The sequence below is a fragment of the Sorex fumeus genome, unplaced genomic scaffold, assembly GCF_029834395.1.
Source record: "Sorex fumeus unplaced genomic scaffold, SorFum_2.1 ptg000047l, whole genome shotgun sequence".
NCBI classification, from domain to species: domain Eukaryota; kingdom Metazoa; phylum Chordata; class Mammalia; order Eulipotyphla; family Soricidae; genus Sorex; species Sorex fumeus.
Genome location: NW_026606104.1, coordinates 17,517,630 through 17,535,268, shown reverse-complemented (window position 1 = coordinate 17,535,268; position 17,639 = coordinate 17,517,630). Strand labels below are relative to the sequence as shown.

The 17,639-nt window shown below is 39.0% G+C and overlaps 1 protein-coding gene across 4 annotated transcripts in view; it reads left to right on the top strand.

Moving 5' to 3' along the window:
* PRKACB (protein kinase cAMP-activated catalytic subunit beta) overlaps window positions 1–17,639 on the top strand; it is a 131,172-nt gene that overhangs the window by 109,507 nt on the left and 4,026 nt on the right. For all 4 annotated transcript variants that reach the window (XM_056123664.1, XM_056123663.1, XM_056123665.1 and 1 more), the window contains exon 9: window positions 8,755–8,919. In XM_056123664.1, the coding sequence (XP_055979639.1) occupies window positions 8,755–8,919 (165 nt within the window). The remainder of the gene's footprint in view (window positions 1–8,754; window positions 8,920–17,639) is intronic.

The following is a 17,639-nucleotide window of genomic DNA, read 5'->3' as shown; positions in this document are numbered from 1 at the left end:
GTCTATAGTCTGTTTTCAGCAGCTCCCAACCCAAGTGGGTCCTCCCAGGACTCTTTTTTTTTTTTGCTTTTGCTTTTTGGGTCACACCCAGCGAAGCATAGGGGTTACTCCTGGGTCTGCACTCAGGATTTACCCCTGGCAGTGCTCAGGGGACCATATGGGATGCTGGGAATTGAACCCAGTCAGCTGCATGCGAGGCAAACGCCCTACCCACTGTGCTATCACTCTAGCCCCCCTCCCAGGATTCTTTATTTGGTGTTCCCTTCTCTATCTGAGCTGCCCTTTCCCCTAGCTTGTGAGGCCAGCTTCCAAGCTGTAGGGCAAACCTCCTGGTCCTTATCTCTTCTACTTTTGGGTCTTAGTCTCCTATTCTGTTACTTTATATTCCACAGATGAGTGCAATCTTTCTATGTCTGTCCCTCTCTTTCTGACTCATTTCAACAAGCGGGTCTTTCTGAAGGAAGCAGTTTCTGCTGGAGATGCTCAGGAGACCATTTGATGCTGGAGATGAAAGTCAGGGCTCCTGCATGCAAAACATGTGCTCCAGCTCTTTAAGCCACCTCTGTCTCTTTCCTAGATAAATTCTTACAGAGATTTTAGATTTCTTAGAACTGTAATTAAATAATTTAGAGAGATAATTTCTAAAAATGGATTCCAAAGTGCTTGTTACGGAAGTTATCAGGTAATGGTTGATTGGTGGTTTGCAAAGTCCTTTTGAATCATTTAAGCACAGTAAACTGTATCTCAGTGTATAAAAGATAATGTAACTAGTTGAACAAACTTGTTAATTATTAATTGCAGGAAAACAGCAATAAAAATTTTCCTTCATTAAATATCAGTGTTAGAATTTCTTTTATTAAGCTGAGGAAAGACAAATTAGATTTTGATCTTATTTCTAAAAGAAGAAATTTAAAAAGCTCAAATGAGTTACTCATTTAAATCAACGAGTACAGGTAGCATAATATCATAAGCAGCTTTGCTTTTAGGGTATTAAATTTCTCTTAGTTTGTATAGAAAGTAATAGGCAGTGCTAAAAGCAAAATATGTAAAACTTTATAATTGGTTCAGAAAGCGGAATAAATATTCTCTTGAGTATACTCAGTTCAAATGAGTACAGAATATCATAGTTGGTTCAACACCTTACATAATGTAATTTGAAAGAGTTGCTTAAACTATTAGCAGTATTTGCAGTGCTGTTCTTATTTAACAGGTTAATAGCCATCTAGATTCCCCGCACGCTGTCAAATATAAGTACCATAAGAGGTGGAGTAAACATTTTATTCTTTGAATTAACAGGTAGAGTATGAGACAAAAAGAAAAGAGGAACTTCCTGTACTCTCCAAATGACTTCTCCAGCGCAGGCTGCCCTTGGGGTAGTCTGGACACATAATAGATTTTGTTTTTCTCCAACATTCTTCCTTGATTCAAAAATTTGGCTTCAGAACAATATTTTAATGGGAAGTTTGGGAAATAGAACAAATGTATTAGTGCCTAAAAGATACCAGACATAGATAAAGGCAGTTTCACAAAGTTTCCTAATTTCTTTTCTATCTGCCAGGGGAAATATACTCCCATTATTTTACAGATTAAGTCACTAAGACTCTGTAAGGTAGAGAGATTTACCCCAAAAGCACAGAATATCTGTACCTGGAACTGTGACGAAAAACCATATATTAGCTTTGTAAGAAAGTTTAAAATGATAAAGATACTCATTTTTTTTTAATTTAAATTGCTCATCCATTCTACATGTAGGTAAATCAAGATTCAAAATTACCCAAAGACAAAAGGTAGTTTGCAGCAAAATAAGAAATGGAATCTAATTCTATGATTCATTCATTTCTTCTCTTCAGTAACTTCACGTCTTAGTTTCACTCATAACTGAGTTTTCCTTCTCAATCTCCTAGGACTGCACCTTTTTTCTTTTTATTTATTACGCTTTCTTCAATTGTGGTCTCATCACCTGACTTTTGATGCCTGTTAACCCAAACTCATTTTTTCCACTCCATACATGACTCCTGAGTCAATTACACTTATACCCAACTTTCTCCCTGAGATCTCTACTCTGATCTCTTAGAAATATTTCAAAATAAACCTTTCTAAAACCAACGATCTACTTTCCCCTACAAATCTATTCATTCCTTCTTTTGCCTTCCTATCTGAGCTCATCTCTCTTCAGTTAATTAGGCCAGGTTTGTTGGTGTTTTGATCACAGTACTGATGCACAGAAAAAAACATTTGACTCTATTTTTAGAACATACACAAAATTCAGCCTGTACCATCTTCACCAGTGCGGCTCTGTTTGTATTACTAGAGCGTTATATTTTTCCTTATGTTAGACAAAGCCTTGCATTTATAAGGCTCTAGTACTAGTACAGCAAACATCATCATCATAAGAGCGATAGCACAGCGGGTAGGGCGTTCGCCTTACAAGCGGCCAACATGGCCGACCCGAGTTCGATTCCTCCGCCCCTCTCGGAGAGTCCGGCAAGCTACCGAGAGTATTCGATATGCCAGACACAGTAACAACAAAGTCGCCAATGGAGACGTTACTGGGTCCGCTCGAGCAATAAAATTTAAACCAGATTATTTTACTTCTGGGCTGCAGAGATAGGATAGTGGATGAGGCACTTGCTTATACATGGCTGACCCCGGTTCGATTCCCAGTACCACATAAAGTCCAGCAATCCCTGCCAGAAGTTATCTCTTAGCTCAGAGCCAGGAGAAAGCCTTGAGCACTCTCTGGTATGGCCCCCAAACAAAACAAAGCAAAAAAAAGATAATTTTATTTCTTTTAGAACCTTGCAGTCACTCCTCATTTTCTTCAGAGTGAAAATAAAAGAACTTACATTGCAAGTTTGGGGATGAATGTTAAGATTAAAACATTTATTTTTAGAAGACTTCTTGTTGCTAAGTTACTATTTATTTTCTGTCTTTCACACAAAAATAAACTGTGTGAAAGCAGGAATTTTTAACTGATTTTGTTTTGTATTCAAAGCGCATCAATGCCTGTACCTAGTTGAATTCAGTCAGTGTTTTTCCAATTTTAATTTATGTATTAATTAAATAAGGAGCTGGACAAACTGGCAGGCTACCGAATGTAACCTGCCCACATGGCAGAGTCTGGCAAACTCCCTGTGTTGTACCCAATATGCCAAATACCAGTAACAATGATGGGTCTCATTCTCCTAAAGAGCCTTGAATATAATCTCAGGGCTAGGATGAAGGAGACGTTACTGGGGCCTGCTCGAGGCAATCGACGAATAACAGGATGATCTGTGATCTGTGAAGGAGCTCCTATATATGCCAGACCAGATCTCTGTGCTGGATATAGCAAATCATCAAGAGTCTCTCCCTTCATAAAGTTTTCATAAAGTAGATACCTCTCTCAAATATATTGATTTATTTGGTCTTTTGTGTCTTTAAAGCATCTATATTTACTTTATAAATCATTACAATTTTAGTATATAACATATTGAAACTTTGTCTCTGTATCTATATCTCATTGTAGGATAGATTTATTCTCAGCTGGAGCAATAGCACAGTGGGTAGGGTGTTTGCCTTTCACGCAGCCGACCTGGCCGAGCTGGGTTCATTTCCTCCATCCCTCTCGGAGAGCCCGGCAAGCTACTGAGAGTATCAAAAGTATCGAGCCCGCTAGGCAAAGCCTGGCAAGCTACCCGTGACATATTCGATATGCCAAACACAGTAACAAGAAGTCTCACAATGGAGACATTACTGGTGACCACTTAAGCAAATTGATGAACAACGAAAGGACAGTGGACAGTACTACAGTGGATTGTTAGGGAATTTAGCAGTAAGATGGCATCAAAGGTTGGAAAAGAATTTTAGTTAGGAAAGAAAGGGGAAGGACCACATACACACCAGAAAGCATATATTGCACCAACACCATTTTTTTAGTACAGACTTTTCTTTTATGTTAAATAATAACAGTTGATAATGACTTGTATCCCAAGATATAATGATTTTATATAAATTCTTTTCTATGTCTTGCTTTTTATAGCTATTTTCATGTTATGTTTTCTATTGTAATGTGACAAAAAGATGTAGGAGCTAGGAGAATTAAGTTATATTCTCAACAATGCCATTGAGCTCATTTAAATTATATAAACCCAATAATTTATGGCAAATTTAAACTACTTGAACTCACTGGAGCTCAAGTTTTTTATCTTTGAAATTTTGGTTTAGAACAAATTAAATTATGCATCTTCTAGCTCTAATATTCTAGAATTCTGATTTTGCTCTTTTCAGCAATGATAACTGAATATAGTAATAAAATATTACCCTCTTGATAAAATTTTGAAAGAAAAATAAGGTAGTCATTTTTTCTGTGATGGAAATTCTTAGTGTCTCTGTGTGGAATTCAAAACATAATTTTGTTTACTTTCTGACTCTTATTTATTTCTGTTTGATGAACCAACATGGTTGTTGGAAACTGAAAGCTCAGTCAACAAAAACAAATTTATTTTTTTATTATATTTTAGAATAATCATGGATGAAAACCATTCACAGTGATTCTCATTTGTGTATTTTTAAAATATGCAGATCCCCATTAGTAATGTGACTTACTTTGAGAGTGTGAGCTACTTATCAGGATATCTGGGGAAGAAAGGTTGTACTTTATATGTTTTTCAAAATAATTGATTTATTTTGATTCGTGTGTTTTTCATGTGTTGTATTACACATTACCTAGAATTCAGAAGATAATTTGAATTGAGTGCATTTCTATCATTCTGCGCATCATGAAGGGAGAATAATGGGCATATTACATTGAAGAGTTCATACAAACTATTCTAAACATAGGTCTATTTCAAGTAAGTTATTTTTTCTGAAATCTAAACTAAGTCAGAATTTAACCACTGTATATACAAGTTTTATTTTTAAAGAGTGTTTCTGAATACCTCACATTTTTTAGTTTTTATTCTAATTTGGATAAATAAGAAATGTTTAGCAAATATTTCTTAAGGGAAGATTTCGGTCTTGGAGTGACAGGGATGCAGAGGATCCAATACTTGCAAAATATTGTCTTTCAATCCCAGCACCTCATGATTCTCTGAACATTGCAGGACTCATCTTGTGAGGCCCCAGACCACCACTAGTATGGCGCTGGTAGCTCCTAAGCACTTCCAGGATGTCTCTGAATGACTCCCAACACTCACCCAGTTTGCCATAAATGACTGGTTGTGGCCCAGGACTCCCAATACCATTTGGAAGAGCCCCTACCAGTCAGCAATGCCCAGTGTGTGTTCCTGACTGTGTGCTCAGGAGCAACCCCTAGTAAGAGTCAGCCTAACTCTAATCAGGTTACTGAATCAAGAAAGCAGCATAGGAAGAATGATAATTATAATCATCAGAGGGGTCATGGAGACAACTCTAGTGGCAGTATGTGTCCCCAGCACCATACCACGAACTCCCCCTTTCAGCTAGAACTGTATTCTCTTGCACTGTTGGGCCTCCACATGCCAGGAGTGCCCTCCATTCCTTTGAGCTCTCTCCTAGTCCAATGATGATTTTTTTTTCTTTTTGGATCTGTCTTAGCAGAGAAGATAAAATTCCTATATAAAGTCATGAATAGAATAAACCACATTTTGAGAAACATTTAGAACAGAGTGACAGTCAGATGACTGTGGTTATGAATATAGCTTTGCATGTTAATGATGTAATTTCTACTTTGGGAACATGGGAATGTATATAAATATGTTGAGCTTTTTGAAAATAAAAATATAAATTAGTTTCTATATGTTTAAAGACTGTATAATAAAGAGCTATCTTTGTAAGGACGCCAAAGACTGGATTTCTAGTTCTCACTCTACTTTGAAGTCTAATGATTAGAAAAAATTAATGTCTCTGATTCTGAGTGTCTCCACCTTTAGAATAGAGTTAATGCCATACTTATCAAGTGTGTCATATACAACTAGAATGTAAGCTTCATGAACTTTTTTGCTTGCTACTGAATATTTAGCATTGAGAACAATGCCTGGTATATAGTAGAACATCAGTAATTATCAAAAGAATGAACTACATTATTTCAAATAATATAATGCCTTCTGGGAATATAAAAATAGCACAGTACCTTCCCTTCAGAAGTTCTGTCTGGGGGAGACACACATATGAATAAACACTATAAATGATTAAATGGATGAATGTATTGTGAAAATCAAGGTAATATACCATGTACCATACAAGCAACATGGTGCAGGTTGCATTTGCAAAACAAGGTATTTCATATAAATCTGTTCTTAAGGACATAATTCAGTTCCCAGCACCATATGGCCCCCAGCTACCAATATAACCTAGATGCCCACCAAGCACTAAGAACCCCTTATTGCCCCTTAACACCGCACGTGTGTCCTGTGGCCTCTGAATACAGTCTAGCTGTGTAGCCTGAGCCAGTCTGAGTTCCCAGGACCCCCAAGTATTGCTGGATGTGGTCTTTATTTAAAAATTGATAAATAAAAGTGAAGCATGTTTTTCTGAGGTTTTGTGACCAATGTAAAGGTAAGGCCAGGCTGTCCACTGTCCTCCCATTGTTCATCGATTTTCTCGAGCGGGCCCAGTAACGTCTCCATTTTGAGACTTTGTTGTTACTGTGGGCTGGAGCGACAGCACAGCGGGTAGGGCGTTTGCCTTGCACGCAGCCAACATGTCCGACCCGAGTTCGATTCCTCCGCCCCTCTCGGAGAGCCCGGCAAGCTACCGAGAGTATTCGATATGCCAGACACAGTAACAACAAAGTCTCCAATGGAGACGTTACTGGGCCCGCTCGAGCAAATCGATGAACAACGGGAGGACCGTTGTTACTGTGTTTGGCATATCAAATGTGTCACGGGGAGCTTGCCAGGCTCTGCCCTGCGGGCGAGATACTCTCGGTAGCTTGCCGGGCTCTCCGAGAGGGGCGGAGGAATCGAACTCGGGTCGGCCATGTTGACTGCGTGCAAGGCAAACGCAATACCCGCTGTGCTATCGCTCCAGCCATACCCTCCTGACCTCGCCCAATCTCGTCTGATCTCAGAAGCTAAGCAGGGTCGGGCCTGGTTAGGCCAGGCTACTCCACAGAATTGTGTTTAGTGTGAATGAAATGAGCCCTCGATATTCATAAAAGAAAAATAGGACTAGAATATAAATGCACATATAAGTCCTTCTGTTGATTGTGGATACAATGGAAGAAAGCAACAGAATTGATTGAACACAGTTGCAAAGGATAGTGGGATGGTGACAGTAATGAAAGAAAAGAGTAAGGAGGCAGAGATGCTGCAGTCACCCCTTAGTTATAAACATAGTCTTGCAATGATACTCCTAGTAAGAAAGAGTGAAAACTTGGAGTTAGATTGCAATAGAGTTAAATAAGAAGTGTGTTTAAATGAAACAAAAGAGAGACCTAAATTTCTTTCAAATACTACTTGACTTTGTTGATTGCCTAATATATAATGTCAGTTACTGGAGGTGTTTTATTTATCTTTAAGGTTGGTAAACTATTTGTGACCTCATTGTGATTTAGATTAAAAAATGCTTTTAAATTGACCTAAATAATTTATATACCATAATTTTATTCTGTCTGTCCCGTTGTTATTCTCCCGTTGTTCATCGATTCGCTCGACCGGGCCCAGTAATGTCTCCATTGTGAGACTTCTTGTTACTGTGTTTGGCATACTGAATACTCTCGCTAGCTTAAGCCAGAATTATACTTAAAACTCATGCACCAATAAATGAAAAATTGGGTTCCCGAACTGTGAAAAGCAGTGTGCAGTGTGGGTTTTTGTAATCTTTCTTGTTTTTTTTTTTTTGTTTGTTTGTTTGTTTGGTTTTGGAGGATAGGGGCAGGAATAAAAGAGGATTGGGCCATACTGGGTTGTGCTCAGGGCCCTGTGCTAGGGGGTCACTCCTAGTGGACTTAGAGGACCACATTGGGTGCCACGGATTAAACCAGGTTAGCTGTGTGCAGGGCAAGTGCCATATTCTCTCCAGTCCCTTTTATAATCATTTTTAGATTTTCTTTTTAATCTTCTCTTCCGAATGAGTATACTGATTTCTTTCTAATGATACTTTTGCTGTTTAATAAATTTAAGCTTGTGTGACTGCAAGCAGGGGTTTGTGAGATACAAGGATCTCTCCAGAATATTGAGCCATCTGACTTTGCTCCTCATGTATTTCTAGAAAAGGGTCCAAATATGATGTATTTTGCCTGTTTACTAGGGTGGAGATAGGGGTGTCTCAGGGGGTGCTTAGGGAACTGTGCAGTACCAGGAGCTGAACCAGGCAATCCCTTTTGCAGAGAGTGCTCCAGCATCATGAGCCTTATCCCTGGTCCTGAGGAAGGATCCAAATTTTAAAAGAGGGTTCATGACCCAAACGTGTCCATTAGAGAACAGTTCTAATTTATTCATCCAAATTTTATTTGTAACTGTTAATGAGGACTAAAGTTAAAAGTATTTGGAAACAGTTACTTCATTTCCTTTTTTACATTATGACCTTAAAATATCTGGAAATATAAACAAAACTACCTTGAGTTTGGAGGCTGGGACAGTAATACAGTGGGTAAGGCACTTGGCTTACACGCAATCAATCTGGCTTTGATCCCCAGCACCACATATGGTTCCCTGAGCCTACCAGGAGTGATTCCTGAGTACAGGGCCAGGAGTAAACCCTGTGCAGTGCCAGGTATGACCCTAAAACCAAGAAAAAAAATACCTTGAGTCTTGCTGACAATGTGTTTCATCACATGGCATGTTTGTGCAGGTCAGATTCCCATCACACTTCAGCTCAGATCTCAAAGACCTTCTACGGAATCTGCTGCAAGTGGATTTAACAAAGCGCTTTGGAAACCTAAAGAATGGTGTGAGTGATATAAAGACTCACAAGTGGTTTGCCACCACAGATTGGATTGCTATTTACCAGAGAAAGGTAAGCCTCCTCTTTCTTTTTTTTTTAATGATAATTATCTTTTCTCCTTGATAAAAGAGAAAGCTTCTGTTCCATTTTGACCATCAATCTGATATTTCCTTAAGTTTTTTTCTGATCAAATTCCTTACTCTATGCAATAATATCATGGTAATTATATATTACACAATGTTCTGAACAAGCCCAAATTTTAAAAGTGATGTGAAATCACATTAGAAAGACAAAATGGTTAACAGAGAAATTGCCTGACCCTGAGTTGGCACACAGCCATTTTTCATATGTAGTTGCTAGATCATCAGATTTTTTTTTATCTTAAGCTTTCTGTGGAATTTGCAACTAATTTTTAATTTAGTATTGCATGAACCACACTTTTTTCACACTCCTAAACTTTCGCGAGTTCTCCCCTTGTGTCTGACTTTCTTCATTTGCATACCAGCCATATTTCCATCAATAGAATATTCGACTTAATTTTGTATTTTCTCTGATAGGTTTTCTTCCTTATGCACTCATTGAGTGGTTTTAAAATACTTCACTGAGAACAGGGAGACTTACCTTACTCATTTTTATGTTCTATCATTTGAAAAGAGCCTGTGTATGTTAGTGTTTGCTGAATTGCTTACTTAGAATTGATCTTTCTTCAGTTATGACTTCTATTATTCATTTGAAAATTAATTTGACATTAGTAATAGAAATAGGGCATTTCAATGACTGCCTTCTGAAAAGTCAAATAAAATGATCTGAAATTATTACTGTTTTCTTTTTAACACTTACTCATGTAGTCATTCTTCAAATAATTATCTGATGCCTTCTCATATGTTTATTATTCTGCAAGGTGCTGAGGATACAAAAATAGATAAAATCAATCTTCTTTCTCTTCAGATGAAACTTATAATTTAGGGGATAGAGAAGCAAGCATTAATCATGAACATAAATGTGAAGGTAGTAATGAGGAAAATGTGGGAATCAGAAAGAATAAATTGAGTTTTGGAGGCTTTTTGTTAATTTTTTGCTGTTGTTTCACATTATCTACTAAAGAAATTTTTAGTGTTAGAAATTCAGACAACATGAACAAACTTAATCTCTAGTCTTAGTTTACACCATAATAAAATGGATAACAAACCTCAGCTGAAAAGTAGCTTACTTAAAATAAATCGCATTTGGGGGCTGGAGTGATAGCACAGCGGGTAGGGCGTTTGCCTTGCATGCAGTTGACCCAGGTTCGATTCCCAGTATCCCATATGGTCCTCCAAGCACGCCAGGAGTAATTCCTGAGTGCAGAGCCTGTACATCGCTGGGTGTGACCCAAATAAAAAAAAAAGAACAAAGAAAAAATAAATAATTAATAAATAAATAAATCTCCAAGTTATGATAATAGTTTTATATTTTAATAGTAGACATCACTTCCACTTGGTAATAAAGTGTAATAGTAAGTGATTTGCTAAGCCAGAGCTCCTTTTTCTTTTATTTGGTTCTTAAATTCCCAGTTAAAGCTAATTTGTGTAAAGTATTTCTACCCTGTATATAGTTACTATTTTCTTCTTCTTTTTTTCCATAAAACCCAAATTTCTAGTGTTTGAAGACTTACTGTTCTTTTTTTTTAATTATTATTATTAATGAAACACCATGAGGTACAGCTGTAGATTGACAATTTTTTGTGCTTGGGTTTCGATTATACAATGATCAAATACCCATCCCTCCACCAGTGCCCATTTTCCACCACCATGGATAATATTCCCCCCATCCCCACCCCCCATCCCACCCTGCCTCTGTGGCAGGGCAATCCCTTGTGTTCTCTTTCTCCTTTTGGGTATTGTGGTCTGCAAAAGAGGCATTAAGTGGCAAACATGTTCAGTCCATGAAGACTTACTGTTCTTAATGCATTGCAATCACGTAAGAATTTCCATTGACCGAATAGGGAAATGTAAATGTTCTAATTATTATCTATAGTTTTCTAATTTTTATTTTTTATTTAAAATATCAAATAAAGTATTAAATATTTTTAAATACATAAAATAGAAAATATACCAGACTAAAACAGTGTAACTGCAGTTCATCTTCCCCACTTCACAACAGTGATTCAAGAATTCAGTAAAATTTATAAAACATAACTATTATTATGTGTCATATAGTTAGAAACAAGGTACACAACAATTTAAAATAAATATTTTATATTTTCCTGTTTTGATTTTAATTTGCTTGCACAACTGGAGTAATTTATTTTTAGCAAAGAAAGACAGTTCTGTAATCTTTTAAATAATCCCATGGGGACAGGTTGTACAATGTTACCATTATGCCAAAAAGAAAATCAGCACAGAAAATTTAATCACTTTAAGCATATTCAAGCAGGTGTCATTCAGAAAAAGTATTTGATCCTCCATTCGAGATTCTCTTTCAAGATGTCTGACATGGTTATTCCAGTGAGCCTCCAAGTAGTTAACATACATCGATTCATAGGCTTTTCATACCATCTGCTTAACAATTAGTCAATTGTCCTCTAGCATTTGTTGAATATTTCTTACTTGGTTCTTACTTGAAATCCCACTTTTACTAATATTAAGTTATTGATAACTTTAATCTCTCTCTGAACTTTATCTTATATGACTTATTGTCTGTTTTCTGTTGCTTATGCATATGTGGCAGCAGATATCAAACCCAGAAAGTTATGCAGATTTTTTATTAATGCAAAATACACATGAAATAAAATTTGACTATTTTAGCCATTTTTAGGTATATTTTACCTGCAAGTGGTATGAAGTCTCTTCATGTTGTACAATGAGTACCACCTTGTATTTCCAGAGCACTTTTCATAATGCAAAACTAAAACTCTGCCATTAAACAACAGATCCCCATGACCTCCTTCCTCATCCCCTGGCCAGCACCTTCATACTGTGCTCCCTTTTTTTCCTAAACTCCCTTTTCCTCCCACCTACAGTCTATGGCATGTGTTAATATATGTTCATTTTTAACATAGTCAAATTGGATCATTTAAATTTCTTAGAAAGTCATCCTATCTCCTATGATGCTTCCTTTTTTTGTGAAATTATATTTGCAGTATTTAACTCTTGTATTGGTCTTTCCAAACACATGTATTTGATTCTTTTATATTAATTATGAGAGAAACAAAATCCTGAGAGTTCTTTATAATAAAAGCATTAGGCTTCTGAATTTATTCACTTATTTTCTGTCATTCTGCAAAGTTTTAGAGACTTACTTAATTTCTTTCTTGGAGTTGTTACTTAAACTTATGTTGTGGCTATTTTTATGGATGTGTTTGCCTTCCTCTCACCAATTTTTCATTGATTCTTTTATGTCTTACAACAGTGATTTTAGAGGGCAAGGATATCTCTTGCCATTTAAGTATTTACAATTTGATTTTATAATAGGTAAGACAATGATGAAAATAATATTTAATGTAATAAGATTATTGGGAATTCTTGTCTTATTCCCTTTATTAGTATTTATTTATTTTAATGGAATTTATCTCCCTTTTCTTCTCTTTTTGTACTTCTGTTGCAGGGATGAGGGATCACACAGTTGGTTGTGATGTTTGCACTTGTGCTTCCCAGGGTTGTACCCTTTCAATATGCTTACACACTTTTAGTCCTGACACTTATTGGGCATCACTACTTGAGTTGCAGTGCTCACATATACTTGTCTATGCTGAACAGGAGCTAATGAAATCGCATACTTCAAAAATCATGTTTGCCAGGGATCAGACTTTGCCTCACAGTTGAAGATTGTCACTTTGCCATTAAAACATCCCTGTCCCACCCCCAGTTCCTGTTTTGAGTGGATGTGCCTTCACGTTTTATTGCCAGATAGCTGTTTGTCTTAGATATGTATTCTTGATTGGGTGAAGGAAAGATAATTTGATTCCTACTTGACTGTTTTATCTTCTTTGGCATGTTAGTATGATACAGTGTGTCAGTTAGAGATCCTCACATCTGTAGAGTGAACACCATTATTTAATCATGAGGCATCATCATCTTAATATCTACATGCAGTCAGTTGCTAAAATTTTATTTAGGATTTTCCCTTCATAATCTAGGAGTGATAGCACAGTGGTAGGGCATTCGCCTTACAAGCGGCCAACATGGCCGACCCGAGTTCGATTCCTCCGCCCCTCTCAGAGAGCCCGGCAAGCTCCCGAGAGTATTCGATATGCCAAACACAGTAACAACAAAGTCTCCAATGGAGACGTTACTGGGCCTGCTCGAGCAAATCGACGATCAACAGGAGGGCCTTTACCTTTACCTTTACCTAATCTAGGGTTTTAAAATTTTTTATGAGAACAATCACAAATCACAAATCATCCTGTTAATCGTCGATTGCCTCGAGCAGGCCCCAGTAACATCTCCTTCATCCTAGCCCTGAGATTATATTCAAGGCTCTTTAGGAGAATGAGACCCATCATTGTTACTGGTATTTGGCATATTGGGTACGCCACGGGGAGTTTGCCAGACTCTGCCGTGTGGGCAGGCTACATTCGGTAGCCTGCCAGTTTGTCAAAGTAGGAATGAGATGTCATAATAAGATGTCCGGGTTCCGGGAGCTGGTTTTTATAGTCTCTGAGTCTTGGCCGTTGATGGGATTACACGGCTCCAGGGGGCCAGTTGGTGGGTGTGACCCCCGCCTACTGGAATTTGGAGGATCTGGGTGGAGGATGCTCGGCCCAAATCCAAGTAGGCTTGGAGATCTCGGCCCCGGAACCCGCGTGACTTTGTCCCTCTACCAGTACCTTCATGTGTGCGGAGAGTGGTCTCAGCATGGTGGTGGCTGGTCCTGGAGGTCTTTGGCTGCCAGAGGAGCCCTGGTCGGGGTGGAGAGGAAAGCTCGACCCGCTCCCCTCCAAGGGGTCCCGGCGAGCGAGGACAGTCAGGCGCAGGGGCAGGAGACTGCACTGTTCTCTTCCGGGAGCTGGTTTTTATAGTCTCTGAGTCTTGGCCGTTGATGGGATTGCATGGCTCCAGGGGGAAAACAATAATATTAATAAAAATTTTACTGTAGTACTGTAACACTGTCCCATTGTTCATCCGTTTGCTTGAGCGGGCACCAATAACGTCTCCATTGTGAGACTTGATGTTACTGATTTTGGCATATCGAATCCGCCACAGTAGCTTGCTAGGCTCTGCCGTGCAGATGGGATACTCTCAGTAGCTTTCCGGGCTCTCCGAGAGGGACGAGGAGAATCGAATCTGAGTTCGGCCTGTGCAAGGCAAACGCCCTACCCACTGTGCTATTGCTCCAGTTCCTGTTTCATGATTTTTATACTTTGAGAAATTTCAGAAACATCTCATTTCTTGAACACTACTTTTCAGATTTTTTGCCGCTCTTTGAGTCAACTTTAGAAATTTTAGTATTTGAGGGCCATAGCTATAGTACAAGCAAGTAGGCCCTTTGCCTTGCATGCATCTGACCAGGATGTCATCCTGGAACCCTATATGGTCACCCAAGCCCACGACGAGTGATCCCTGAGCACAGAGCCAGTAGTAGGCCCTGAATACTGCTGGATGTGCCCCTCCCCCCCAAAAAAAGAAACTAATGTTTCTACAAAATTACTTATATCACTGTGTAACAAGCACTGTTCATATTGTCTTTATTGTTGTTATTTATTGTTAATGCTATATTTAGATGTATTTGTCATATTTACTTGAAGTTTGTCCACTTCATTAATATTTTGAAGATTTAGAATATAGGGGCCAGAGAGATAGTATAGTGGGTAAGGTGTTTGCCTTGTATGTAGTCAACCCTAATTCAATTCCTGGCACCATATATAGTCCCCTGAGCCTCACCAGTAGTGATCCCTGAGTACAACCAGTTGTCGCCCCCAAACAAACAAATAGAAATAGTTCAATACTTTAACATAGCCACTTAATATAATAGACCTAGTGGTTCAAATATGGTAGTAAATTTGAATAATTTTCATAGTTTCTTTTTCAAATTGTATTAAAGAACCATAGAACCATTATATAAAAAGTCATTGAGAAGAGAATTTTAGACATAGAATGTTCTAGCACCAATCCACCACCAGTGTCTATTTCTCTCCATCAGTGTTCCTAAGTCTGACCCTTCCCCCACCCGTCAGCTTGCCACCTGACGGATACGTTTTAAAGTTTGGTTGTAGTTTGGATCTTATATTTTCAGTGCTGATAACTTTGTGTTTTGGATATATAGCTCTGACACTCCTCCACATTACTGATGTATCCAAGGCCCTTGATACGAGTGCTCTTGTACAATAAAATAGCCAAAGGTATCAAACAGAAAGATAATTAAACAGCTAGGAGTGACCTAAACATTATACTGCAGTCGGTCCCTAGAACAGAGATTCCCAAATACATTTGACCTACTGTCCCTGTCCCCACCCCCAACCCTTTGGGGGCATTATGGTTTGCAGTTCAGGTACGGAGAGGTTATTGTATATAGTCCCTGTCCCCTTTTCAAAAAAAAAAATCACCCAAACCTTCTCCCTTCACCCTGTCTTACTGGAAACTTACATTTTTTTACACGAAGAAAAGGAAAATTCTCACCAGTTGTACCTGAGACTGCTAACTCCCACCCCTGGATCCCTTCACTGGCCCACTATGTGAAAGTGGGAAAGGGGTGCAGTATCACCCACTTCAGGAAACGCTTCTCTATCATGATGGTCTCAAAAGGTGTGATCACTGCCTACTTGTAAAGACAGTTTTATTTGCTTCATTCATTCTTCTGCTTAGGGGCAAAGCAGCTATCTTCTTTTCTTCCTTCCTTCCTTCCTTCCTTTCTTTTTTTCTTTCTTTTTAAATTTTATTGAATCACCGTGAGATAGTTACAAGCTTTCATGTCCCTCTCCCTCTCCCATTCTCCTTCCCTCTCTTTCCCTCCCTCCTTCCCTCTCCTCTCCCTCTCTCACATCCTCCCTCTCTCCCTCCTTCCCTCCCTCTCCTCTCTCTCTTTCTCTCTCTCTCTCTCTCTCTCTCTCACCCCCACTCTCCCTCTCCCACCCCACCCCCAACCCTTTGGGGGCATTATGGTTTGCAGTTCAGGTACGGAGAGGTTATTGTATATAGCCCTATATATCAGTTCTTGTCCAGAATGATTATTTCCAATTATCATTGTCATAGTGGTCTTTTTTCTGTCCTATCTGCCTTCCCTAATTCCTATCACTTGTGGCAAGCTTCCAGCTGTAGACCAGTCCTCCTGGTCCTCACTTGATCACTTGACATCCCGTTATTCAACGATTTGATCGAGCAGGCGCCAGTAACGTCTCCACTCGTCCCTGTCACGTGCTAGTGTAACCCAATGGCGTCTGCTTGTTCTAGGAACATGAAGAGCCTCAAACCGATCATTCATGGTCTTGACAAGAAGTCTGACCATCTCATAGGTGGGCAGCCACACGTCCTTTTGACGTCCCGTGGAATCCAGTTGGTAACGGCTCTAGTCCAGCAGTTGTCTCCAAAATCTCATTATGTGTCCAGCCCATCTGATTTTCGACGCCTTGGCAAATGAGACAGCATCCCTGATTCTTGACCATCAATGGCAATTGGAACTCCGGATTCTTTCTCTCGTTTGAGTGAAGCATGATACTCCAAGCATAACTCTTTCGATTCCTCTTTGGGAGACCCGAATAGCGTTCTCATCCTGTTTTCATAGGGCCCAGGTCTCTGAGGCATAGGTTAATGCAGGAAGAACAGTAGAGTCGAAGAGATGTGCCTGGAACCAGAGTTTCTTCGTCCTCTTAGCTATTTCTTCAACGCTCTTGAAGGCGTTCCAAGCCACTCTCTTCCTCCTATGCAACTCAGGTGCCAGGTCATTCATAATGCTGACTTCTCAACCTAGGTACACATTACTGTTGTATTTGAAGATGTTCGTTCCATTGAGAGCGAATGGAATGTCAGGAATGAGACTGTTTCTCATAAACATTGTCTTCATGAGATTCAGCTGTAATCCGACCTTTCCACACTCATGGTCGAAGTTGGCCAGCATTTGTGCCGCTTGGCTAATGTTTGGTGTCATTAGAACGATGTCATCAGCGAAGCGGAGGTGTTGTAGTTGCAGACCATCTATCTTCACTCCCATTCCTTCCCATTCCAGTTGTCGCATAATATTCTCGAGGGTGGCACTGAAGAGTGGTCCTCATTGGGCATTAGTCTCATACAATTTTTTTTTTTTTTTTGCTTTTTGGGTCACACCCGGCGATGCTCAGGGGTTACTCCTGGCTCATGCACTCAGGAATTACTCCTGGCGGTGCTCAGGGACCATATGGGATGCTGGGAATTGAACCTGGGTCGGCCATGTTGGCAGCGTGCAAGGCAAATGCCCCACCCACTGTGCTATCGTTCCAGCCCCATATACAAATTTTTTATATCCCACTGATTTCATCTTTTCTTACAGCTAAGTAGTGCTCATGTATATACTACATCTGCTTTTATTTTTTAACATTTTATTGATATAACATGGTTACAATAGTGTTATGGTAATGTTTTTACTATGCAATATTACCACATCTCTACAACCAAAGAGATTTTTCCTCTTGCTGTCGTCCATTAAATATCTTAAATTTTTTTACATTTTTTAAATGTCTTTCCTTCCATCTGTTATTGCTGATGACTTAGAATTTGTTCTTGCATTTGCTTGTGTAGTTCCCAGCATTCAGAATTCTATTGCTGTGACTTGCTATTATATTCTTTAGCCCCTTGATTCCCGTTTGTAGGCATGCATCAATTCTTTGAGTTGCTTGAATTAGT